Raw genomic sequence first — 20,304 nt, forward strand, 5'->3', positions numbered from 1 at the left:
CGCTTCACATTCTTTAAAAATCAAGATGCCGTTAAAAATTAAAGTATTTATGTGATTTGTGCATAAGAGAGTAATTTTGACAAAGAATAACTTAGCAAAGTATAGTTGGGTTGATAGTAAACGGTGTGACTTCTGTGATCACAATGAATCAAAACAACGATACTGTGGTGGACCATTCATGCGTCCTTCAATGTTCTCCCCCCACCACTTTATCAAATTTATTTGGGGCATAGTTAAATAGGGTAGAGTCTAAGATGACGGTACATATTCAAGAAGGAATGTGTACATTACTTTGGACCATTTGAAATTGCCGTCTTCTTTAACAGACAAACAATCATCAATTTTTTACAGTATCTTCAAGGCATCGATATGGATCCATATGTGGTCGTTACTCAATCATGGCAGCATAGGAACTTTTATAAATATTGGGTGCAACCAATAAAAAATGGTTGCACAGAATACTTAGAACCGGTTTGGATGACGGGCCAACAATAGCATAGGTGTCTAGTCATCTTACCCTATTTTTACCAGATGTGACAACTTTTTTAGAGTTTTGTCAGATTATTTGAGACCATGTTTTGAACCTCACACAATTTTTAATAAAATGAGTGTGTGCATCGTGAGATGGAGAGGCTGAGGGTATTCGTTCTTTTCGAGGAAAAAAATGTAGAGGCCTCTCACAAGCCGCTACGGCCTAGGTAGATGGTGACAGGGCCGCTAAACTGCCGGTCACTCAGATAAATGAACCACTGTACTGAAAACAGAAGAGCCTCATAAAAGTCATGAGTGACTAAGGTGCAGTACAAAATCCATAAAATCGACGGCATAATCCCAAGTTTAGAGTTACACTGATCTCATCCAGCGGTCGATGGATCGCTACCAACCACACGGCTCTCGAGCAGCAGGAGCCGGCCTGCGGAGCTCGCTCTCGCTGTGGGCGAAGCGGCAGCCGTCGCCATACGTGCAGGACCCTCTGGCGAAGTGCGCGCACAGCCTGGTCTTGACGCCGTTATATCGCCCTCCGCCGGGCACGGGCAGATGCTCCCAGACCATGGCGCTGGCGTGCCTGATTTGCTCTGGCGTGCCCTCCAGCTCCACGTTCTTCAGGCCGGCGTCCCGCTCGTGGTCGCGAATGCGCAGCCTGGCGCCGCTGGCCCGGGATATCTCCCTTATGGTCGCTCCGCTCCGCCCGATGATGGCGCCTGCGAGGGACGCGTCCACGCTGATCTTGGCCGTCGCCCAAGCGCCGAAGCTCGCCGGAGCTGCGCTGGAAGGCGTCGGCGCTCTGAGTGCATGGTCACCGGTGGGGCTTGGTTGGTCCATGCCCATGGGCGGTAGCGTTGGATTGAGCATGGCAAGCTCGTTCTCGTCTTGTGCTGTAGCTGGGCCACTCGGAATGCTCGTTTCTGCGACGGCCTGGGAGCCGGCCGGAATGTCGTGGATGAAGTGGCAGTTGGAGCCAAAGCGGCAGCCTGCGGTGCTGCACGATGGGGGACAAGAAAGTGATCAGATCTGTACTGATGCCGAAATCAGGGAAGCTGGTGGTTAAGTAACTAGCTGGACACTACAATCAGAGGGAATGCAAACAACAAATTCGGCAAACTTGAGAGCCATCGAACCCATCCATACAATTCATCTCATCCAACTCGCACGCCATGTTCATTTAACGCTGTCCCAGAAAGGCTGAAAGAGGTTACCTGAAGAACCTGACGCATGGCTTGGATTTGCTTCCTGCGCCTGCTTCAAACGCCTCCGGCTCTGCTACACCAAAACGACCAATCATGCGGTTCCAAGTTAATAGTACGATGGTAATACTGTTAGAAATAATCTTGATTTAGTGTCAAGTAATTAGATTAGCCAAATCATTAGTATATCCGGCAAGATTGCATGTTGTGTCCGGGTACGAGTACTAGTCCTAGGCATAGTAGGTTTTGCTTAGACGTGAGTAGTTTCGTGTAGGAGTCGGTCATGTAGTCCAATGATGAGTCGTTGTTAGCCGTGTGTGTTGAGTCCGGCCAAGGTTAGAGCCCGGATGATACTATAGGTTAGTTCGTGTCCGTGTAGTCTTAGAAGTTGTCCAAGGGCAAAACAAGGAGAAATAAAGAAAAAAAACAAGGCACGACAGGTGCCTTTGGCTAAAAAATTTTGAGCGTGCGTGTTTGTCTACTTTAATGTGATCGACCCTATGGGTGAATTTCAACAAATACATGGAAAATCTGGAGACGAAACGAGCAAGCTAGTTTCGCCACTCGACTGACCTCCAGGTGCTCTTCCAGCCGAGCGGCCAGCCAGAATTTGGGAAGGAACCAACAGTGCGGCGTCATCGGGGTGCTTGGACAAGTCGGCGTCGGCGGGCAGCAGCTTGCATGCCTCCAAGCTGCCGACGGCAAGCAGGAGCTCCCTCGAGTACGTCATCTTCTCCATCCGCCTCGCGATGACGGCATCCCTCTCCTCCTCCTCCCTTGCAACGATCGGCCGGTCAGAATAATCGCATAAGTCGAGAAGGAATTAACCACGCGCATGCCTCCGTCAGTCGGCAGGCCGCACGACGGTCGCTGCACGAACGAGCGTAGCGTACCTCGACATAGTGGCGTCATCACGAGGCGCCGAGGACGAGCTCATCTCGCCGGCGGCGGAAATTTTCAGCCTAATACATCTACTGCGGTTCACTGAATCTCTACAGTACGAGCCAAGCCGCACTATGTATATAATCCGAGGTGGGGGAGGCCAGTGGACGTACGGCCGGCGACGCCCCTCCTATGCTGCCATGCTGGGGAGCGTTACTGGTAATTGAATGGATTGACTAATGCACCCAGGAACGAGGCGTCGATTGAGACGTTGATCCGTGGCGACGATTGGCTGGTGCAACTAGTTCGACCGCTGCATGCGCGAGATGCAGCGAGCTTCTTCAACTCCCCAGGCTTATTAATGTGCGAGCAGATCACAAACTTTGAGAATGCAGACTAAAGACGTGTTTGGTTGCTTGCATGAGGCCTATCAGACCCGCGTTGGAAGAAAACAAGCTGTTTGATTAGTTTTATATACGGTTGGGTCTGCATGGCACGATGATTAAAGCACTTTTGAGTCTAGCTTCCTGAGAACGCTCGAATCGGCGGTTTCTCCAGACTCGGGCCCGTACGGTGCACGTGGGCGGCGGCGGCTGCACGCGCGCGGCCACGCTCGAGAAGCTGCGTTGCTTCCCGAAGCGCCGGCAGTTATTAGCCTTCGCCGCCAGGGACTAGGGTCGGGGCACCTCCTTCCTAAGTACTATCGAGTCTGCTTTATGGTTTATGCGTTGAACTGTTTGAACTATCGTTATGATGTGTGGTACTATGCTATCTGAACTATGTTGTTAAGTAGTTGATGCTCTGTTTATACTCTGCTCTGTTTATGATGTGTGGTACATGGTTGTGCTGAAGTGTACTGGTAACCTCACCAACTAGCCAAAAAGGTTGTCACACACCAGACGTTGCATACAACCAAACATCATGCCTTGAGTTTATCCACTAACATGCAGGCAACCAAACACCAGACAGTGTGGTTCAGCCCATGCAGACAAGAGGGCATGCAAACAACCAAACAACTTGCAGATGATGCATTTGAGGCTACATTTGCATAGCATGACTAAGTTGAGAAGGCTATGCAATGCAGCTACTGTAGACTACGGCACCCAAACACGCCCCAAGAGTCCGAGCCTCTATGGTCAGTGTTGCGACTCTGCAACTCAACATGTCTCCCCCGGCCTCGGCAACATCACGCGGAGGTTAAGTTTTCAACATGAAAGTTCAGAGGCCGATTTGGAGTATATCAAGTTCAAGTTCAGGTTTCAACATGAAAGTTCAGATGCCGACTTGCCGGAAATGAAACATGTCAAGCTTTCGACTAATAAAAACCACAAAAGGCTGATAGAAGTCATGACAGATATGAAATCCATAAAATCGATGGCATTATCCCAAGGACAGTCAGAGAATAAATCTTCAGCCCTCAAGGGTTCACAGTTACACTCACCCGCAAAAAAAAGGGGGTTCACAGTTACACTGACTAATGGGTGGGTAGATCAACCTCACGCGGCAGCCGATTTGCGCAGCTCGTTCTCGCCATGGGCAAAGTGGCATCTGTCGCCAAACGTGCACGATCCTTTCGTGAAGTTGTCGCACAGCTTGGTCTTGAAGTTGCTTCCCTGCCCACCGCCGCCGCCGCGGTGAGATCCTCCAGCCGGATGGCCAGCTTGGCCCCAGTGACTCCGGATATCTGCTTTGTGTTGACTCCACCCCGCCCGATGATGCCACCTACGAGGGACGCATCGACACTGACCTTGGCTGTGGAAGATGCCCCGAAGCCTGTTGGGGTGGTCATGGCAGGGCCGGGCATTGCCGGAGGTCCAAAGTGGCCGATGGGCCTTGTTCCCATACGGGGTGGCATGGAATTGTTGATGAACGTGTGCTTGCCGAGCTCCCTCTCACCATGTGCAAAGTGGCACTTGTCACCCCATTTGCATCCCTCCGCAGTGTTATACTTGTTGCACAATTTAGTCTTGACAGTTGGTGTAGGTTGGCCATCTGGAACAGCAGATTCTGCGGGCATTCTTCCTTGGGGATGTGCAAATGCTTGGCCACCCAGGTTGCTCATCTTTGCAACAGCCTGGTGGCCACCGGGGAAGTAATGGAGGAAATGGCAACCCTCACCAAAGGGGCAACCAGTAGTACTGTACAACGAGAATAAGATGTGGGTAAGTAACTTAATTAGCAAAACAATTCATTTAAGCACAACTGATATTGACTAGGAGGATTCAGACATGAGAATTCATAAGCCACAAGGCTCATGAACATGATTACAGGTGTTGATAGCATCTGCAGAACAATAAACATTATAGGGCAAACTTTGCTGAACACAGGAGACATTGTGGACTACAATCCAAATGCATAGAAGAAAAGTTCTACAGTGACTGATGTTCTGATATAGAATGGACCTAATTACATTTTTGAATATTTGTTGATAATAATCATTTCTTGGTGTTGGCTCATTCTGCATCACCAAATCATAGGCAGTTTGGTGGACAAGAAACTATTAATGTGTCTTTCAGCAAAAGAAAAAATGAACAGTTCCATAGTCAACATTGTCAGTTTCGTCAAAGTACTTAAATACTGATGTTTGTTGAACGTCTATTTCAGGAAGGCTCTCTTACAGATCATAAGTTCAAATTTTGTTACTCCCTCATGATTAAGTATCACAAGCCTGTGATGCTTCAGTGACTCAACAAGAAACTGTTGATGGACATATAATTTTAAACCATACAGTAAAACTATTCATGCATGTACCAAATGTTCGAATAAATAGTATATATCAAGAAGGATATATGTGGCAGAATTTCAGGTGTCCAACTCATATATTCAATCTTCGTTTCTCTCAATTCGATAAGAGGTTGTATCATGGTATGGCTGGCTGGTTGTTCGTCTGAAAAGCAGTTACATATCCTTATACTGTTCTTGCACTCTCACATATTCAGAAGCGATTTTGCACAACACGTGCACATTCCAATTTTTACTCCAGTGGAAGTTCTTAGAGCATCTCCAATAGAAGATGCAGATTTGGAGATGTAAAAATTTACATATCCAAAAAGTGCCTTTTACATCTCCAAAAAAGAGACAGCTCCAACAGATGATGGAAATTGGTGATGTAAAAGTGCAATTCCAATAGATGATGCAATGTAAAACTAGAATTGGGGCAACTGAGCGGCCGCAGCTGAAACGCGGCGTTTGAATCGGGGCGGCGGCCGTGGGGCAAAAGCTATGCGACGGGGCGGCGGTGGGTGCAGGGGCTAGGCGGTGGCGGATGAGCGGCGGTGGAGCGGTGAAAAATGCGGTCGATTTGCAGCGCGCGGGCAGAGCGTGGTGCGGTGGTGGCTGGGCACGGTGGTGGCTGGGCAGGTGCTTGGCGGTCGGGTGGTGGCTGCGACGACGGCGAAAACGGAGTGGCGGGGGTGGCGAATCAGGGCGGCGATTTGAGGCAGAGTGGCGGCGGAGGGGCGGCAGGGGTGGTAGATGTGTCGGGGGTTTGGTGCGACATATGCCAACGGATGGCTTATCATGGTGGGGGCGAGTAGAACGTCGCCGGTGCCTGGAAACGGGATGAGGCGAAGACATGCACGCCGGCGAATCTTACCCAGCTTCGGGGCTCTCCGGGGAGATAATACCCCTACTGCTGCTCTGCGGGGTCTCCGCATGATCACTATAGTCAAGTGTTTACACGGTTGCTCCTTGAGCTGTGTATGGTGGTAGGAGAGGGCAAGGCTAGCTCTCTCCCTCTATCTGGTGAGGTATAGAACTACTGGGATCCAACCCTTTGCATGGGTGCCCTGGGGGGTTTATATAGGCCTACCCCCCAGGGGTACAATGGTAATGTGACTGGGTGCGGGCCCAGCCGTCAGTGTCTCCGACCTCCGACTTCTCCGCCGACTGCTGGGGCCCGCCGACTGGTGGGCCCCGCCGACTGTTCTGGTACGGAGCCGACAGGCCGCGTCCGCCGCAGGCGGGTCTTGCCGGCTGCTGATTACTGTAGTCGTGCTCCTGATGATGCAAGCTTGGTCATGGGGTCGTGGCAACAGCCCCGCCGCCTGGCGGGCGATCACTGTGGCCACTCCCCATCTCTTCTTGATTAATGGCGCGTGGGCCCAGGGGAGGGCTCGGCCGACTTCCCTTGGCCGACTCCCGTTGGGTCCGACTGGCGGTGCCGCCGCCGCCTGGCGGGCGATCACTGTGGCCACTCCCCATCTCTTCTTGATTAATGGCGCGTGGGCCCAGGGGAGGGCTCGGCCGACTTCCCTTGGCCGACTCCCGTTGGGTCCGACTGGCGGTGCCCCCGCCGTCTCCCGAGGTCTCGCTGGCTGGTGGGCCCTACTGCCTCCAGGCCGTACAGACAAGCCGTCGTGGGCGCAGGACTAGGTACAGTGGTGCTGATGCCGGGGCCGGCTGGGCAACAGTGCCACACCGCGGGGAGATCTTCCCAAGTACGGCGCGCTGTAGCCATGCCTGCCCTTGGTAAGGGGCAGGGAGTGGGCTTTATTGTAGCCACGCCCCTGCCCCGTCCTTCTCGATGAGGTCACGGTTTGTTGGAGTCGCCGGCCGACTCCTCAAAGCCGGCTTCTCTGGAAGTCGTCCCTGGGACTCGGCCGTGAGCGGGCAGTCGGCCGCCTTGCCGTAGACTCGCCAGGAGGCGGCTCTTCGCCCTGTGGTCTTGAGGGGCGCAACCTGCCCCGATGTCTTGAAAGGTCGTGGGCCTCGGGTTGGCCTACCCGTGGCCCATTACTCCGACAAGATGGCCGGAGGTGGCGCATGCGGCAGCGGCGGCAGTACCGCGGGTGAATCGGGGCGGCGGCGGCTGTGCGAGGGGCAGAGAGAGGAAGAACGGAAAGGAAATGAAGGGCAGTTGGCGGTTGGCACGCGACCACCGTCTTTATATTAGAGGTGGAGATGCAAATTTGCATCGTGAGGTGTTGTATTTTACATCTCCGAGAGGTGAAGATGTAATTTTTTTTTTTGCATCTACATCATCTGTTGGAGGTGGGTTTTTGAAACTCAAAGATGCAAAGTTAGTTATCTTTGCATCTGGATCATCTATTTGGAGAATGCTCTGTTAAGCTTGTGATTAGAGAGAACCCGTTGGCCGCATCTATGGCTTAAATGATTCGTTAGGAACAAACACTCTTTCACAGATAAGAGTAAAGTTTTTACGAATTACTAACAAGTACGCATAATAAAGTTACCAGGTGGAGTTCATTTTAAGTTGGACTATAACCTGAAAAATTTGGTGCATGGCTTCGATTTGCTTCCTACACCGGTTTGAAATGACTCCGATACTGTTCAATCAAATTAATTATGCGCGCCATGTTAATAAGCTGTTGATTAACTAATCGCATACAGTACCTGTTATTTTTGGAGCTGGAGCTGGACCACCACCGGTTTGAAATGACTCCGATACTGTTCAATCAAATTAATTATGCGCGCCATGTTAATAAGCTGTTGATTAACTAATCGCATACAGTACCTGTTATTTTTGGAGCTGGAGCTGGACCACTCGGGATGCTCGTTTCTGCAACGGCCTGAGAGCCGCCCGGGATGTCGTGGATGAAGTGGCAGTTGGAACCAAAGCGGCAACCTGCGGTACTGCACGACAGGAAACAACATGCGGATAAGTAATTGAACCTGAACTAACGGAACAAGAAGGCAATCAGAACTGCATTGATGCCGAAGGTAATCAAATCATGTTTCTCTTTACCCCAAAACTGTGGAACAGTCGTCCTGCGGTAATTTTCAATTTTTCATTAATTAAGTATATGTACTACTACCTCCGTTTCAGTTTACAAGTCCTACGCGTATACCTAAGTTGTCAATTTTATCCCCTTAATATAAACTATATAACACAAAAATTATACCGTCTGAAAATAGAACATCTGAAGTTTATATTGGTATATATTTTGTAATATATGACTTGTATTAGGTTGGTTAAATTGACGACCTAGAAATACGTGCACGCCCTGTCAACTGAGAGAGAGGTAGTACAAAGGATCAAAATAAAAGAAAATACAGTACTCGGACCATGTTGGCGCTGTCCCAGAAAGGGATTACCTTAAGAACCTGACGCATGGCTTGGATTTGCTTCCTGCGCCTGCTTCAAACGCCTCCGGCACTGTTACACCAAAACAATCGATCATCATGCGCTGCCAAGTTAATACGATAGCACAGTGCTCCCTCTGTAAAAAAACATTCTTATATTAGTTTACGGAGGAAGTACTATATACTGTACAGTATATGGAGAGGAAACGAGCAAGCCAGTTTCGTCTGCACTCACTCGGCTCGCTCACCTCGGTTTCGCCGAGGCAATTCCTGATCCCCTAGGCCTCCAGGTGCACCTCCAGCCGAGCGGGCAGCCAGAGTTTGGGAAGGAACCCACAGTGCCGCGTCATCGGGGTGCTTGGCCAAGTCGGCGTCGGCGGGCAGCAGCTTGCATGCCTCCAAGCTGCCGACGGCCAGCAGGAGCTCCCTCGAGTACGTCATCCTCTTCGTCCGCCTCGAGATGACGTCACTCCGCCCCTCCTCCTCCTCCCTTGCAACGATCGGCCGGTCAGATGAATCAATTGACAGACGGCCGTCGCTGTATGAACGAGCGTACCTCGGCGTGGCGACGGAGGGAGGAATAGCGGCATCATCACGAGGCGCCGAGGCCGAGCTCATCTCGCCGGCGGCGGGAACTCAGCCTAGTACGGCCGGGGCGGAGGGAGGCAAGTGGACGTGCGGCCGGCGGCGCCCCTCCTATGCTAGGGAGCTTTATACTATTAAAATGAACCCAGGAACGAGGCGTCGATTGTGACTTTCCCAGGCTTATTAATGTGCGAGCAGAGCTTCTTCAACTCCCCAGGCTTATTAATGTGCGAGCAGAGCACGAACGTTGAGATCGCAGACCAAGAGTCTGAGGGAAATCCTGTTGTTGGTCAGTGTTGCGACTCTGCAACTTAACATGTCTCCCCCGGCCTCGGCAACATCACGCAGAGGTTCAGGTTTCAACATGAAAGTTCAGGTCAGTCAGATACTTCAGGAAATGAACATGTCAAGCTTTCTACTAAGACCACAACAGGCTGATAAGAGTCATGACAGATATGAAATCCATAAAATCGATGGCATAATCTCAGGGACAGTCAGAAAATCCATCATCAGCCCTCAAGGTTCAGAGTTACACCGACTAATCGCTACTACAAATCACGTTGGGTGAGGTTGATCAACCTCACACGGCAGCCGACTTGCGCAGCTCGTTCTCGCCATGGGCAAAGTGGCATCTGTCGCCAAACGTGCACGATCCTTTCGTGAAGTTGTCGCACAGCTTGGTCTTGAAGTTGCTTCCCTGCCCACCGCCGCCGCCGCCGCGGTGAGATCCTCCAGCCGGGATCACGCCCGGCGGAGGAGCGTTGGCACCGCCACTGATCCTGAAGATCAACTCCCTGAGCATGGCGCTGGCGTTGTTGATCTGATCAAACGTGCCCTCGAGCTCAATGTTTTTCAAGGCCTCGTTCGATTCGTGGTCCCGGATGGCCAGCTTGGCCCCGGTGACCCGGGATATCTGCTTTGTGTTGACTCCGCCCCGCCCGATGATGGCGCCTGCGAGGGATGCATCGACGCTGACCTTGGCTGTGGAAGAAGCCCCGAAGCCTGCCGGGGTGGCCATGCCAGGGCTGGGCATTGCCGGAGGTCCAAAGTGACCAGTGGGCCTTGGTCCCATATGGGGTGGCATGGAGTTGTTGATGAACGTCTGCTTGCCGAGCTCCCTCTCACCATGTGCAAAGTGGCACTTGTCGCCCCATTTGCATCCCTCTGCAGTGTTATACTTGTTGCACAATTTAGTCTTGACAGTTGGTGTAGGGTGGCCATCTGGAACAGCAGATCCTGAGGGCATTCTTCCTTGGGGATGTGCAAATGCTTGGCCACCTAGGTTGCTCATCTTTGCAACAGCCTGGTGGCCACCGGGGAAGTAATGGAGGAAATGGCAACCCTCACCAAAGGGGCAACCAGCGGTACTGCACAATGAGAATAAGGTATGGGTAAGTAAATTAATTAGCAAAACAATTCATTTAAGCACAACTGATATTGACTAGGAGGATGCAGACATCAAAATTCATAAGCCAAAAGGCTCAGGAATATGATTACAGGTGTTGATAGCATCTGAAGAACAATAAACATCCTAGGGCAAACTTACAATCCAAATGGACAGAAGAGAAGTTCTACAGTGAATGATGTTCTGATATAGAGTGGAACTAATCTACATTTCGAATGTTTGTTGATAATAATCATTTCTCTGTGTTGGCTCATTCTGCATCACCAAATCAAATGCAGTTTGGCAGACAAGAAACTATTCATGTGTGTTTCGGCAAGAGAAAAAATTGAACAGTTCCATAGTCAACATTCTCTGTTATATGTGTCTTCATCAAAGTACTTAAATACTGATGTTTGTTGAACGTCTGTTTCAGGAAGGCTCTCTTACGGATCATAAGTACAAATTTTATTACTGCTTGTGATGCTTCAATGACTCAACAAGCAACTGTTGATGGACATATAATTTTAAACCATACAGTAAAACTATTCTTGCATGTACCAAATGTTAGAATAAATAGTATATATCAAGAAGGATATATGTGGCAGAATTTCAGGTGTCCAACTCATATATTCAATCTTCTTTTCTCTCAATTTGATAAGAGGCTGTATCATGATATTACTGGCAGAATTTCAAGTGTCCAACTCATATATTCAATCTTCTTTTCTCTCAATTCAACAAGAGGCTGTATCATATGATATTACTGGCTGGTTGTTCGTCTGAAAAGAAGTTACATATCCTTATACTGTTCTTGCACTTTCACATATTCAGAAGTGATTTTGCACAGCCCATGCACATTCCAATTTTTACTCCAGTGGAAGTTCTTAAGCTTGGATTAGGGAGAACCTGTCGCACAATCTTGCTTAAATGATTTGTTAGCAGCAAGCATTCTTTCATGATAAAAGTAAAGTTTTAACAAAATAACAGGTATGCAGAATAAATGTTACCAGGTGGAGTTCATTTTAAGTTGGACTATAACCTGAAAAATTTGGTGCATGGCTTCGATTTGCTTCCTACGCCGGTTTGAAATGACTCCGATTCTGTTGAATCAAATTAATTATGCGCGCCAAGTTAATAAGCTGTTGATTAACTAATCGCGATGCATAAAAGGACATTAATAGGCTGTTGACTAATTGTACAATATAGTGCATTAGTCGAAGCATAGATTACTAGTAGGAACTCTTCAGCTTGAACTAGTATCCAGCACTCAGAGCCTCGCTCCAAACTCCAGGCGAATTGTTGAGTAGGGAGCGAGGGCATGCCAAGTATTAATGCGCAGAATACAGAAAAAAAGAGGCAGACAGCTCCAATCGAGCAAGGCAACAATACGCGGCATTTAATAGGCGAATATTCATGTGCTCGGGTAAAATTACTGATCCCCAACAAACCAGCATGCGGCGAATTGGCATATCGTAAGCAACGCGAGCTTCTGAATACCCCCAAAACCCAACCATGGAGAAGTACAGATCCCATCAGGCCACCGCACCACCTAGCTTCCCCCCAAAAAAAAATCCCAAAACCCTAACCTAGCAACAGAGCAACTCAGCGGCATTCCCCGGGAACACTAAGCCGGAAGCTTCACCGGACTACACAAGAAGGGCGCCCTAGAGAAGCCGCCGGGGAGGGTGATTTAGGGCAGGGCTCCACCCGACTCACCTCGCGTGCGCTTGCCTCCGACGGCGGCGCCGTCGGCCGTGCCCCTCTTGCGTCCACCGCCTTCCATCGCTGCGTGCGCGCGCGCGGTAGCTCCGGCGAGCTTGGCTAGGGTTTGTGGCCTGTGAGTCGTGGCGGCGAGCAGGGACGGAGGGAGGCTACCGGAACGGCACGGCACGGTCGCTGAAGAGATCCGGACGGAGGAGTGAGGAAAGGCTTAAAAGGCTACCGGTCGGATAGGCTACGGGCGCGGTGTTGGGTCGGACGGCCGGCCCGGATGGGTCAAGAAGACATTTTAGTTGTTTTTTCCTCTCCATTTCGTGGTACTTAAATTTTGAGCGCGGTGTTGGGTCAAACGGCCGGGTCGGATGGTTCGAGAAGACATTTTAATATTATTTTTGTTTTTCTTCTCCTCTTCGTTTCTTTGTTTCGCGGTGCCTAAATTTTTGAAATCTAATCTGCCCACAATCATACTTCACTATGAAACGTGGGAGCTTGTCAAAATAACATAATTTCATGCAGAATGGCAGTGATATCCATTCACTTAATGTAAAAAATGAATTAGAAGGGTCGACACATTTCTACGAACAAATTATATCCGTTTCATAGAAATCTCTCATGTATTACTTCATGCATGCTACTTTCTTCCGCATTTGAAATCATTGACACTCCACCTTTTAGGTTGTCGTTCATTCACAAGCTCGTGGCCCGTTGCAAATGTGCCATGATATCACTCAGAACTTTGTCGTCAACCTCACCCCTCGGCTCATCCTTCACCACCCATCCCCTTTCATGCTCATGTGATCCCTCCAGCGGCTTCCCAGTCACCGTCTCCCATGAAGTTTCCACACCATCTTCTGCTCTCACCTTCTTTAATGCCCTGGCAGCCACCCCCCTCGTGTGGCGCCACTACTCCGTTTCGTGCAATGAAGATGAGGAACACTACATAAAATAGGACAGGGGTTGAACATGAGGCTGGATTTCCACATCCATATTTCTCCACACAACTGATACTATGTGAATGCTTACGGTGACGAGAATCATGACGTGGTGAGCAGTACCTCCTGAATGGCATTCTTGTGTCGGCGGAATGACAAGGAGCTTAGGGAGGGGGGAGCTCTTCATCGTTGGTTGTCGCTCTGTCGACGACGACGTACGCATGGGATTTCTTCCCCTTCACCATTGGTGATGTCACGGGGGAAGTGCCTAGCCGGTACAACAACTTCTTGGTCTTCGACTACCCACATGACTCATCTACCACATTTTAATCTGCGTTTTTTCTTGTTTTGTAAGGTGATCTTCATAGGGTATAGGATGATCATCCTTGATGATTATCAACATGGGTGCGCGGCAAGGGTGTTCACCAAGCATGACATCCAACACTCCAACCCATAGACATCTCCCAAGTATGCAAATTTCATTACCCCTTCAACACATTCAGCTTCCTCTCTTGCCCCCCTGGTTGGATCAAGATCGAATCCCTTCCTCCAAGCTGGCCATTTTATGCTCTTTTTGTGTTTTGTGTTTTGTGTTTTGAGTTTTTTTGTGTGTTCACTTACTTAATTTCCCCATGTGGGTTCTTATGCTGAATCGACAAGGCGTACCTCTTTCCCAACGAAATGACGATGTCGAAGTTGCAACACAACACAGGAGAACTGCAACAACCTTGAACCCATTGGATTTGTGATTGCTATGAGATGAAAGAGCATGAGGCCATGGATGGAGGAGGGAGGCGATGGGAGGTGGGCAGGCGCTCTGCGGCGAAAGCAGTGAACCCTAGCGAGTAGCGAGAGAGAGAAGAGGCGAGCAAGAAGTGTGCTCTCTGGACTGGGCTATCTCTGGGATAATTACACACCAATCTTAGGGCACACATGTAAGAGCATCTCCAACAGCCGCGCCAAACTAGTGTCGCGCCGCAAAATTGCCCGTTTTAGCGTGCGCGCAACCGGTATAGTTGCTCCAGCGGGCGCGCAAAAACAGCGCGTGCGGCATATGTAGTTTAGCGCGCGGGCCGAAACTCAATCGCGCGCCGCTTATTTGCTGCGCCCGCTCCCGCCCGCTGGACTCTCGCGCGCTCGCTCGCAACTCCCAACCCCCATCCAGCCGCGCCGCCGCCGCCCGCGCCACCCGACGACCGTCCCGGAGCTTCCCCGGCCTATCCCCGCGTCGCCGCGGCTTCTCCGCCCCCTCCCCCCCCCTCCGTAGTCCCGCCGCCCCTCACGCGCGTCCATCCTCCGACAAACAGCTCCCGAGCGCTCGCTGCCGCTCGGCGCCCGCAAGGTGTTCGACAAAACGCCTACAAGGTATGTATTGCTCAAACTTCATGAATTTGGTGCATGTTGATTGTAGTTTTTGTAGCATAGTATTGAACACTGTAGATGAGTTCGTCGTATGATTCTTCCGAAGAAGAATTTGATATGGAAGAGGAGGAGGATCTTGCAATGATCCTAGCTATGCATATCAATAAAAAACCGAAGCACGGTGGTTTGGTTATGGGTCGGCAGAAAATTTGGAGAGATAGGATCGATGCCCATAACAGATTGATGAGGCACTATTTCATGGAGAATCCCACATACCCGGAGTCGTATTTTCGTCGTCGGTTTAGGATGAGCACCGACTTGTTCAGGCGCATTGCAGAGAAACTAGCGAGCCATGACCGGTTTTTTCAGCAAAAGAGAAATGTCGTCGGAGAGCTCGGGCATAGCACCTTTTCAGAAGGTGACAGCCGCTTTGCGTATGTTGGCATACGGTATCCCGGCTGATCTAGTTGATGATCACTTGGCTATGGGTGAGAGCCAAGCCATCATGTGTGTCAAGCGCTTCGCAGTCGGACTTGTGCAAGTGTTTGACGAGGAGTATTTGAGATCTCCCAATGCTGAAGACGCCGCAAAGCTATTGGCGATGAACAAAGCTTGCGGCTTTCCTGGTATGCTTGGCTCAATATATTGCATGCATTGGAGTTGTGGGCATGGCATGGACGACAAAGAGCATGATTTCTGCGTTCGTCATACTATTTGTTGTGTTCATTGCACTATTTGTTGTGTTTATTGCACTATTTGTTGTACTGAACGATAAACTATTTGTTTGGGTTATAATAACGAAATTGAACTATTTATTGTTGATTTATTTTGTTTAGTTTGATCATTTTTGCTTCTATTTGAAATGTATATGTTGTTTGTGCGAGTCGCGCGCGCTGCATTTATTGCGTGCTGCTGGAGCGGCGCGCGCGCTGCATTTTAGCGTTGATGTTGGAGCCAGCGCTGGCGGCCGTGCAAAACCAGACGAACGGCGCACGGCAAACTAGTTTTTAGCACCACGGCTGTTGGAGATGCTCTAAGAAAGGGGCTTGAGAAATGCGGTAAGCCAGTCTGGACTTGCCTTTTTCTCATAGCGCATCATATTCGAGTTATTTTCAACTTCAATTGCCTGAGTCTGACCCAAAAGGCCGGAAAATACTGACCCTTAAATCACTGTAACCAATAATGGTTACAAATTACACCATTTTTCGATAGTATGCCACTTACAAACCGGTACGAGTCAACCAGGAAGAGTACAAAATATGTGTGGAACGCTAAATATCTTCATTGTGGTGACATAAAGAGAAGCGATTATTGAAAACAACACCAGGGCGATCCAACGCATAGCTGGCGATTCGCCACAGCAGTGTAAAAGCTCAATCATCTTTGAGCTTAGGCTTCTACTCTAGCATGCCTCTCGCAGAAAGATTTCAGCCTTTCAAGGCCATCCTCAAGAGATGGCAGGTCAATGGCGAAAGTGATCCGAACCCAATCCTTCATTCCCAGTGCAGTACCTGCAAAAAATTCATGTACATCAGGGAAGATTTGAGCAACGGAGTAGCAGCACAATTTTTTCCCAACTTTGTGTTGTTGCTGTGTACATTTGTTTTAGTTCTTGAGGAATTTCTTTCAGAATGAAGTTTTAGCTATATATGGCCTGCCAGAAAATTTGTGAATGGTGAAAGTGACTTCTAACATTCTTCAGTAAGTACTACCTCTGTTCATTTTTATAAGACGTTCTAGACATTCAGACATTGTTTAAAACAGTACAAAGCAAGCTGTCTGAAACGTCTTATAAAAACAAACGGAGGGACTACTATTTTTTGAACTCGGCGTTCTTTAGTAAATCCATTTAGTATAAATTTCATTTGCATTTTAGCATGTCTATGTCATAAAGATGGTAAAATAGCAGAGTTGTAATAGGGCAAAAAACCAACTCTTTAGAACGAGCTCCCAACCCATAATTGGGAAGGTAAGGTTGGTTTTGTAAATAATATCATGAAACTAGTAATATACTCCATCCTTTAGAAATGTATAATGCAGATAAACATTTTTAGGGTCATGCATGTCTGGTCCAGTTCATTAATTCTTTGTATATAATCTGGTCCTTCCTTGGTAAGTACATATTGTTAAGACTCTTGTATAATGAAACAGAGGGATTTTTCCAACAGAGGGAGCCGGTCTTGCAAACTAGAAAATCAACATATATACTTTTCTTGGTAACATAATCTTCTATTTATTCTTTGCACCTTATCAAATTGATACAACAACAAAAGAGTTTCAACATAATATAGAACTTCACCTGGTAAAACTATTACAGATTCTTCTTTTGCCAGCCTGCAGCAGAAATCTATATCATCAGAAAAGCCATCTAAGCAAGAGAGGTCCAACTTAGCCTGAAAAACAAGCATCAACTCAGAATTATATCCTCACTGGACTAGAATACAACTTAACCAGCTGATCTAGAGCATGTTAACCTGCGCATTTCCTTACCATCACAAACATTGATCCCTCCGGTTTGTGCGGACATGTAATGCCCCTGATGTCCTTTATTTTACCGTAACATAAATCTGCTGAGTTTCTTAATAAATCAAGAATTTTGTTGAAGTATTCTTCCTTTGTGTTGGCTATAATTTGAGGGACTGCTCCCTGTGATAAACAATTATTTAGAGTGTAAGACACTTGCTGGAAACCTATGGCGTGAGAGATAGACGTACATCGGTAAACCATATTATCTTAAACAACACGTGTGGAAATGAATAGATATTTATTCAAAAAGTGGAAATGATAAGGCATATATGTACCTGAATGAATGTTGCAGGATCACTTGTGATGTTAATATAGTTTTGAATTGACTGGTCAATCTGTTAGGAGAACAAAGATAAGTAACCAAGCCACACAACCGGGTGATAATATTAAGACTACCAACATGACCTTTCAGAAGGACTCGGTACACGTCGATAGCAAAAACTTTAGGAGGGTACACAGAAATTTCCGTAATTGTACTTCGAAACTCAGTTACCAACGAAACAACATGTAAGTATGGCACAGTATGTTGCTTTGAACTCGCCCAAAATTTCAAGCCAGTATGGCACAAAAACAACTCAAGTTTTGTTATCAACTAAACTGTTTTAGACAGGATGAAGCGCAAAATTTATATATAATGGATTGGCCATTCGCCACAGTCAGAATGCAAATACCAAAATAGAAGATGCATCCAATTGTAGATCAAATGGTCACCTTGGTTTCCTTTAAGATGCCATTTGGGTCACACGTTGCGATCCATCCAAGTCGCCAACCAGGCACAAGCCATCTTTTAGATATAGCTCCCAAGGTGATGACTGGGACCGTCTTGCCAAAAATGCCCATTGGTATAAAAGGCTTACTTCCAAATGCCAAGTGGTCGTATACCTCATCAGCAATTATCAATATGCCAAGTTCTCCTGCGGTTTCTGCAATCTGCTCATTGCAAATACATGTTGGGCAAACTGCATCAGATACAAAACAGTAGTGAACACACTGTAGACTTACTTACTTTTCTAGGAACATATACTCACTTGGGCCAAATGATCGTGTGAGTAGACACTCCCACAAGGGTTACTGGGATTGATGATGAGTATCGCAACCGTGTTCTCATCAGCGATAGCCTTCACAGACTCAAGGTCTGCCTCCCAGCCTCTTTCAGGGACGAGGTCGAAATATCGAACCTCTAGCTCGCTGAATGTGGTCCGTGACTCGTACATCGGAAACCCGGGTCTTGGGAGCAAGATGTTAGCCCCGGGCTGGGCAAGGACGGAGATCATGATCTCGATGGCTTGGACGCATCCGGAGGTCAGGTAGATATCATCTGGTGAAAGCTCATAAGGAAGGTCTCGAGACAGGTACTCTGCAATAGCACTGTGTTTTGGCAAACAGATATGAGATGCTCTGTCCTGGGATGGCAACTTTTGGATACAGATAATGTGATGTTGGCCAGCAAAATTTTGGACAAACTAAATGTTACAGGTTGAAAATTTATAAATGAACACCTCATGCCAATAAATTCAATTACTCGGATGAAACGTGTTCAAAAGAAGTAGTCCTAGATTAGTACGTAGGTTGTGTTGTTTTGTGCTACTCCTACTGCGAAATACATCAAACAGGGTAAGTGCATTTATGAGAACACTCCTAGGAGTATATTCCAGACGACTAGATAGTTTCCTTTCCTAGCCATACATGGAGCAGATTGAATCCTGGCCATACACCGATGCTGGTGGAGTAGCCGGCCCGTGGGCGGGTGGGTGGACGTGCTCACCTGCGCGCCTGGGGCACACCGACGGTGGGGGAGTAGCCGTTGTGCTTCCTGGAGCGGAGCGCGTCCACGACGGCGTCCTCGGCCTCCGGCGCGGTTCGGAAGCAGGCGGAGGAGGTGGGGTCGCCGTGGCCGAGCGGCACGACGGGGCGCGTCCCGGACGCGTCGACGGACGAGTTGAGACGGTTGAGAACCGAGCGGATGCTCATGCTGCCGGCGGCCGCCAGCGGCGTGCCGGCCGTTGGCCGGAAGAAACGCCATCGGGATGGGGTCACGCCGACGCCGACGCCGTCGTCCCCGCGGCGGCTGCTGCCGCCGTTGTTCGCCATTCTCTGTGTGGCCGTACGTGTCTCTTGGTTGCTTGCCAGTGTATTTTGTTCAAGGGATTCCTATTTCCTTGTTAGGTTACTCCTTCTTGGCATTTAGTGCTACTGTCAGTGTTTTTTAACTCTATTTGTTTCAAGGCAACCAGCTTCGTAATGGACAGAGCATCGGACACAGAGACGGAGCCAGGATTTGAGCATAGGGAGGGCGAAGACAACGGCATAAGATTTTATTTTTTCCTTAGGTTAACACCTTTACACTAATTTCACAATAGAACTAACCCGCCTCTTGCAATGATAAAAGGACAATGGTATATAGCAAACTAATACTCCTATAAAGACAACGACACAAGAGATGTAGATTCATGAAATTTTATTAGTGGCATAATTGTTTGATTAGGAGTTTGCATAAGAACTAAATTATGTTCCGGCTATTACCTTGGTTCTTGAAATCCCCATATTCATCTTTCCTTCGAAGGGAGATGATTTGGACAGTAACCACCTGATGCAATCAATAGAGAAAAATTATTAAATATCATGTATTATGAAATTCTAAATGTTCAAAATTAAATACTTCTTGCCTACACCATGGCATCAATTGAAGTGTTGCACATCGTCTGCAGTAGCATCATATTCCGACAGTTGAGAGCTTGAATCAACTGGGTTTAAAAAATATGAATTGATTCTGCTCTCTTCCTCTTCACATCTACACAAGCACAAATGATAACTAAAAATGACATAATTTGATTCTTAATGCCTACCGTGTATGATTATTCTTCAATAATTTGTAAAGCCACGAACTAATCTGATGCGAAATAAAATACCTTTTCCCCTCATGTTGTTGCCGCACATCCATGCGTCCGGCTTGCCGGCAACCTGTCCGTGGTCCGCTGATCGACGCATGTCTGTCCTGGCGTCCCCTTCCCTTCTCCGTTTCTAGATGGCGGCGCAACAGCGCGAGCGCGATGGACAGATCCGATCGCAGCAGGCCTACAGTTCATGGCGGCTTGGAAAGGGAGATATTAGCAGCGATAGACATGTTTTTTTAGATCTGTCCCCGCGTAGTGGCTGCAACTAACAAGCCACTTTGCCTTCCACGATG

The 20,304-nt window shown here is 48.3% G+C and overlaps 3 protein-coding genes and 1 pseudogene across 3 annotated transcripts; all 4 read right to left on the reverse strand.

Moving 5' to 3' along the window:
* Window positions 1-868: 868 nt before the first annotated feature.
* Window positions 869-2,446, reverse strand: LOC125516675 (zinc finger CCCH domain-containing protein 14-like). The gene is made up of 3 exons (XM_048682025.1): window positions 2,259-2,446; window positions 1,698-1,761; window positions 869-1,480 (listed from the first exon to the last, which is right to left on the reverse strand). Exons 1-3 carry the CDS (start codon window positions 2,422-2,424, stop codon window positions 877-879), a joined length of 834 nt encoding a protein of 277 aa, XP_048537982.1. The 5' UTR covers window positions 2,425-2,446; the 3' UTR covers window positions 869-876.
* Window positions 2,447-3,920: 1,474 nt separating this feature from the next.
* LOC125517632 lies at window positions 3,921-9,501 on the reverse strand (annotated as a pseudogene).
* Window positions 9,502-9,635: 134 nt separating this feature from the next.
* Window positions 9,636-12,537, reverse strand: LOC125517633 (zinc finger CCCH domain-containing protein 14-like). Its single transcript, XM_048682838.1, has 3 exons — window positions 12,295-12,537; window positions 11,618-11,678; window positions 9,636-10,564 (listed from the first exon to the last, which is right to left on the reverse strand). The coding sequence occupies exons 1-3, from the start codon at window positions 12,359-12,361 to the stop codon at window positions 9,778-9,780; spliced, it is 915 nt and encodes a 304-aa protein (XP_048538795.1). The 5' UTR covers window positions 12,362-12,537; the 3' UTR covers window positions 9,636-9,777.
* Window positions 12,538-15,713: 3,176 nt separating this feature from the next.
* Window positions 15,714-19,273, reverse strand: LOC125517634 (nicotianamine aminotransferase 1-like). Its single transcript, XM_048682840.1, has 7 exons — window positions 18,883-19,273; window positions 18,146-18,485; window positions 17,829-18,047; window positions 17,393-17,452; window positions 17,082-17,237; window positions 16,891-16,984; window positions 15,714-16,102 (listed from the first exon to the last, which is right to left on the reverse strand). The coding sequence occupies exons 1-7, from the start codon at window positions 19,206-19,208 to the stop codon at window positions 15,981-15,983; spliced, it is 1,317 nt and encodes a 438-aa protein (XP_048538797.1). The 5' UTR covers window positions 19,209-19,273; the 3' UTR covers window positions 15,714-15,980.
* Window positions 19,274-20,304: the final 1,031 nt, after the last annotated feature.

Source organism: Triticum urartu, chromosome 6 (genome assembly GCF_003073215.2).
Source record: "Triticum urartu cultivar G1812 chromosome 6, Tu2.1, whole genome shotgun sequence".
NCBI classification, from domain to species: Eukaryota; Viridiplantae; Streptophyta; class Magnoliopsida; order Poales; family Poaceae; genus Triticum; species Triticum urartu.

Bases quoted from the DNA above. Each gene is read 5' to 3' on its own strand.
- LOC125517634 (XM_048682840.1), bottom strand. From the start codon at position 19,208: ATGGCGAACAACGGCGGCAGCAGCCGCCGCGGGGACGACGGCGTCGGC. The intron at 18,048-18,145 runs GTGAGTATATGT...TGCAATGAGCAG, and splicing joins CACACGATCATTTGGCCCAA to ATTGCAGAAACCGCAGGAGA. The intron at 17,453-17,828 runs GTGACCATTTGA...TTCTCCTAACAG, and splicing joins GCATCTTAAAGGAAACCAAG to ATTGACCAGTCAATTCAAAA.
- LOC125516675 (XM_048682025.1), bottom strand. From the start codon at position 2,424: ATGGAGAAGATGACGTACTCGAGGGAGCTCCTGCTTGCCGTCGGCAGC. The intron at 1,762-2,258 runs GTCAGTCGAGTG...GTTTTGGTGTAG, and splicing joins GGCTGGAAGAGCACCTGGAG to CAGAGCCGGAGGCGTTTGAA. The intron at 1,481-1,697 runs GTAACCTCTTTC...CCCATCGTGCAG, and splicing joins CCATGCGTCAGGTTCTTCAG to CACCGCAGGCTGCCGCTTTG.
- LOC125517633 (XM_048682838.1), bottom strand. From the start codon at position 12,361: ATGGAAGGCGGTGGACGCAAGAGGGGCACGGCCGACGGCGCCGCCGTC. The intron at 11,679-12,294 runs GTGAGTCGGGTG...TTGATTCAACAG, and splicing joins CGGAGGCAAGCGCACGCGAG to AATCGGAGTCATTTCAAACC. The intron at 10,565-11,617 runs GTTATAGTCCAA...CTCATTGTGCAG, and splicing joins CCATGCACCAAATTTTTCAG to TACCGCTGGTTGCCCCTTTG.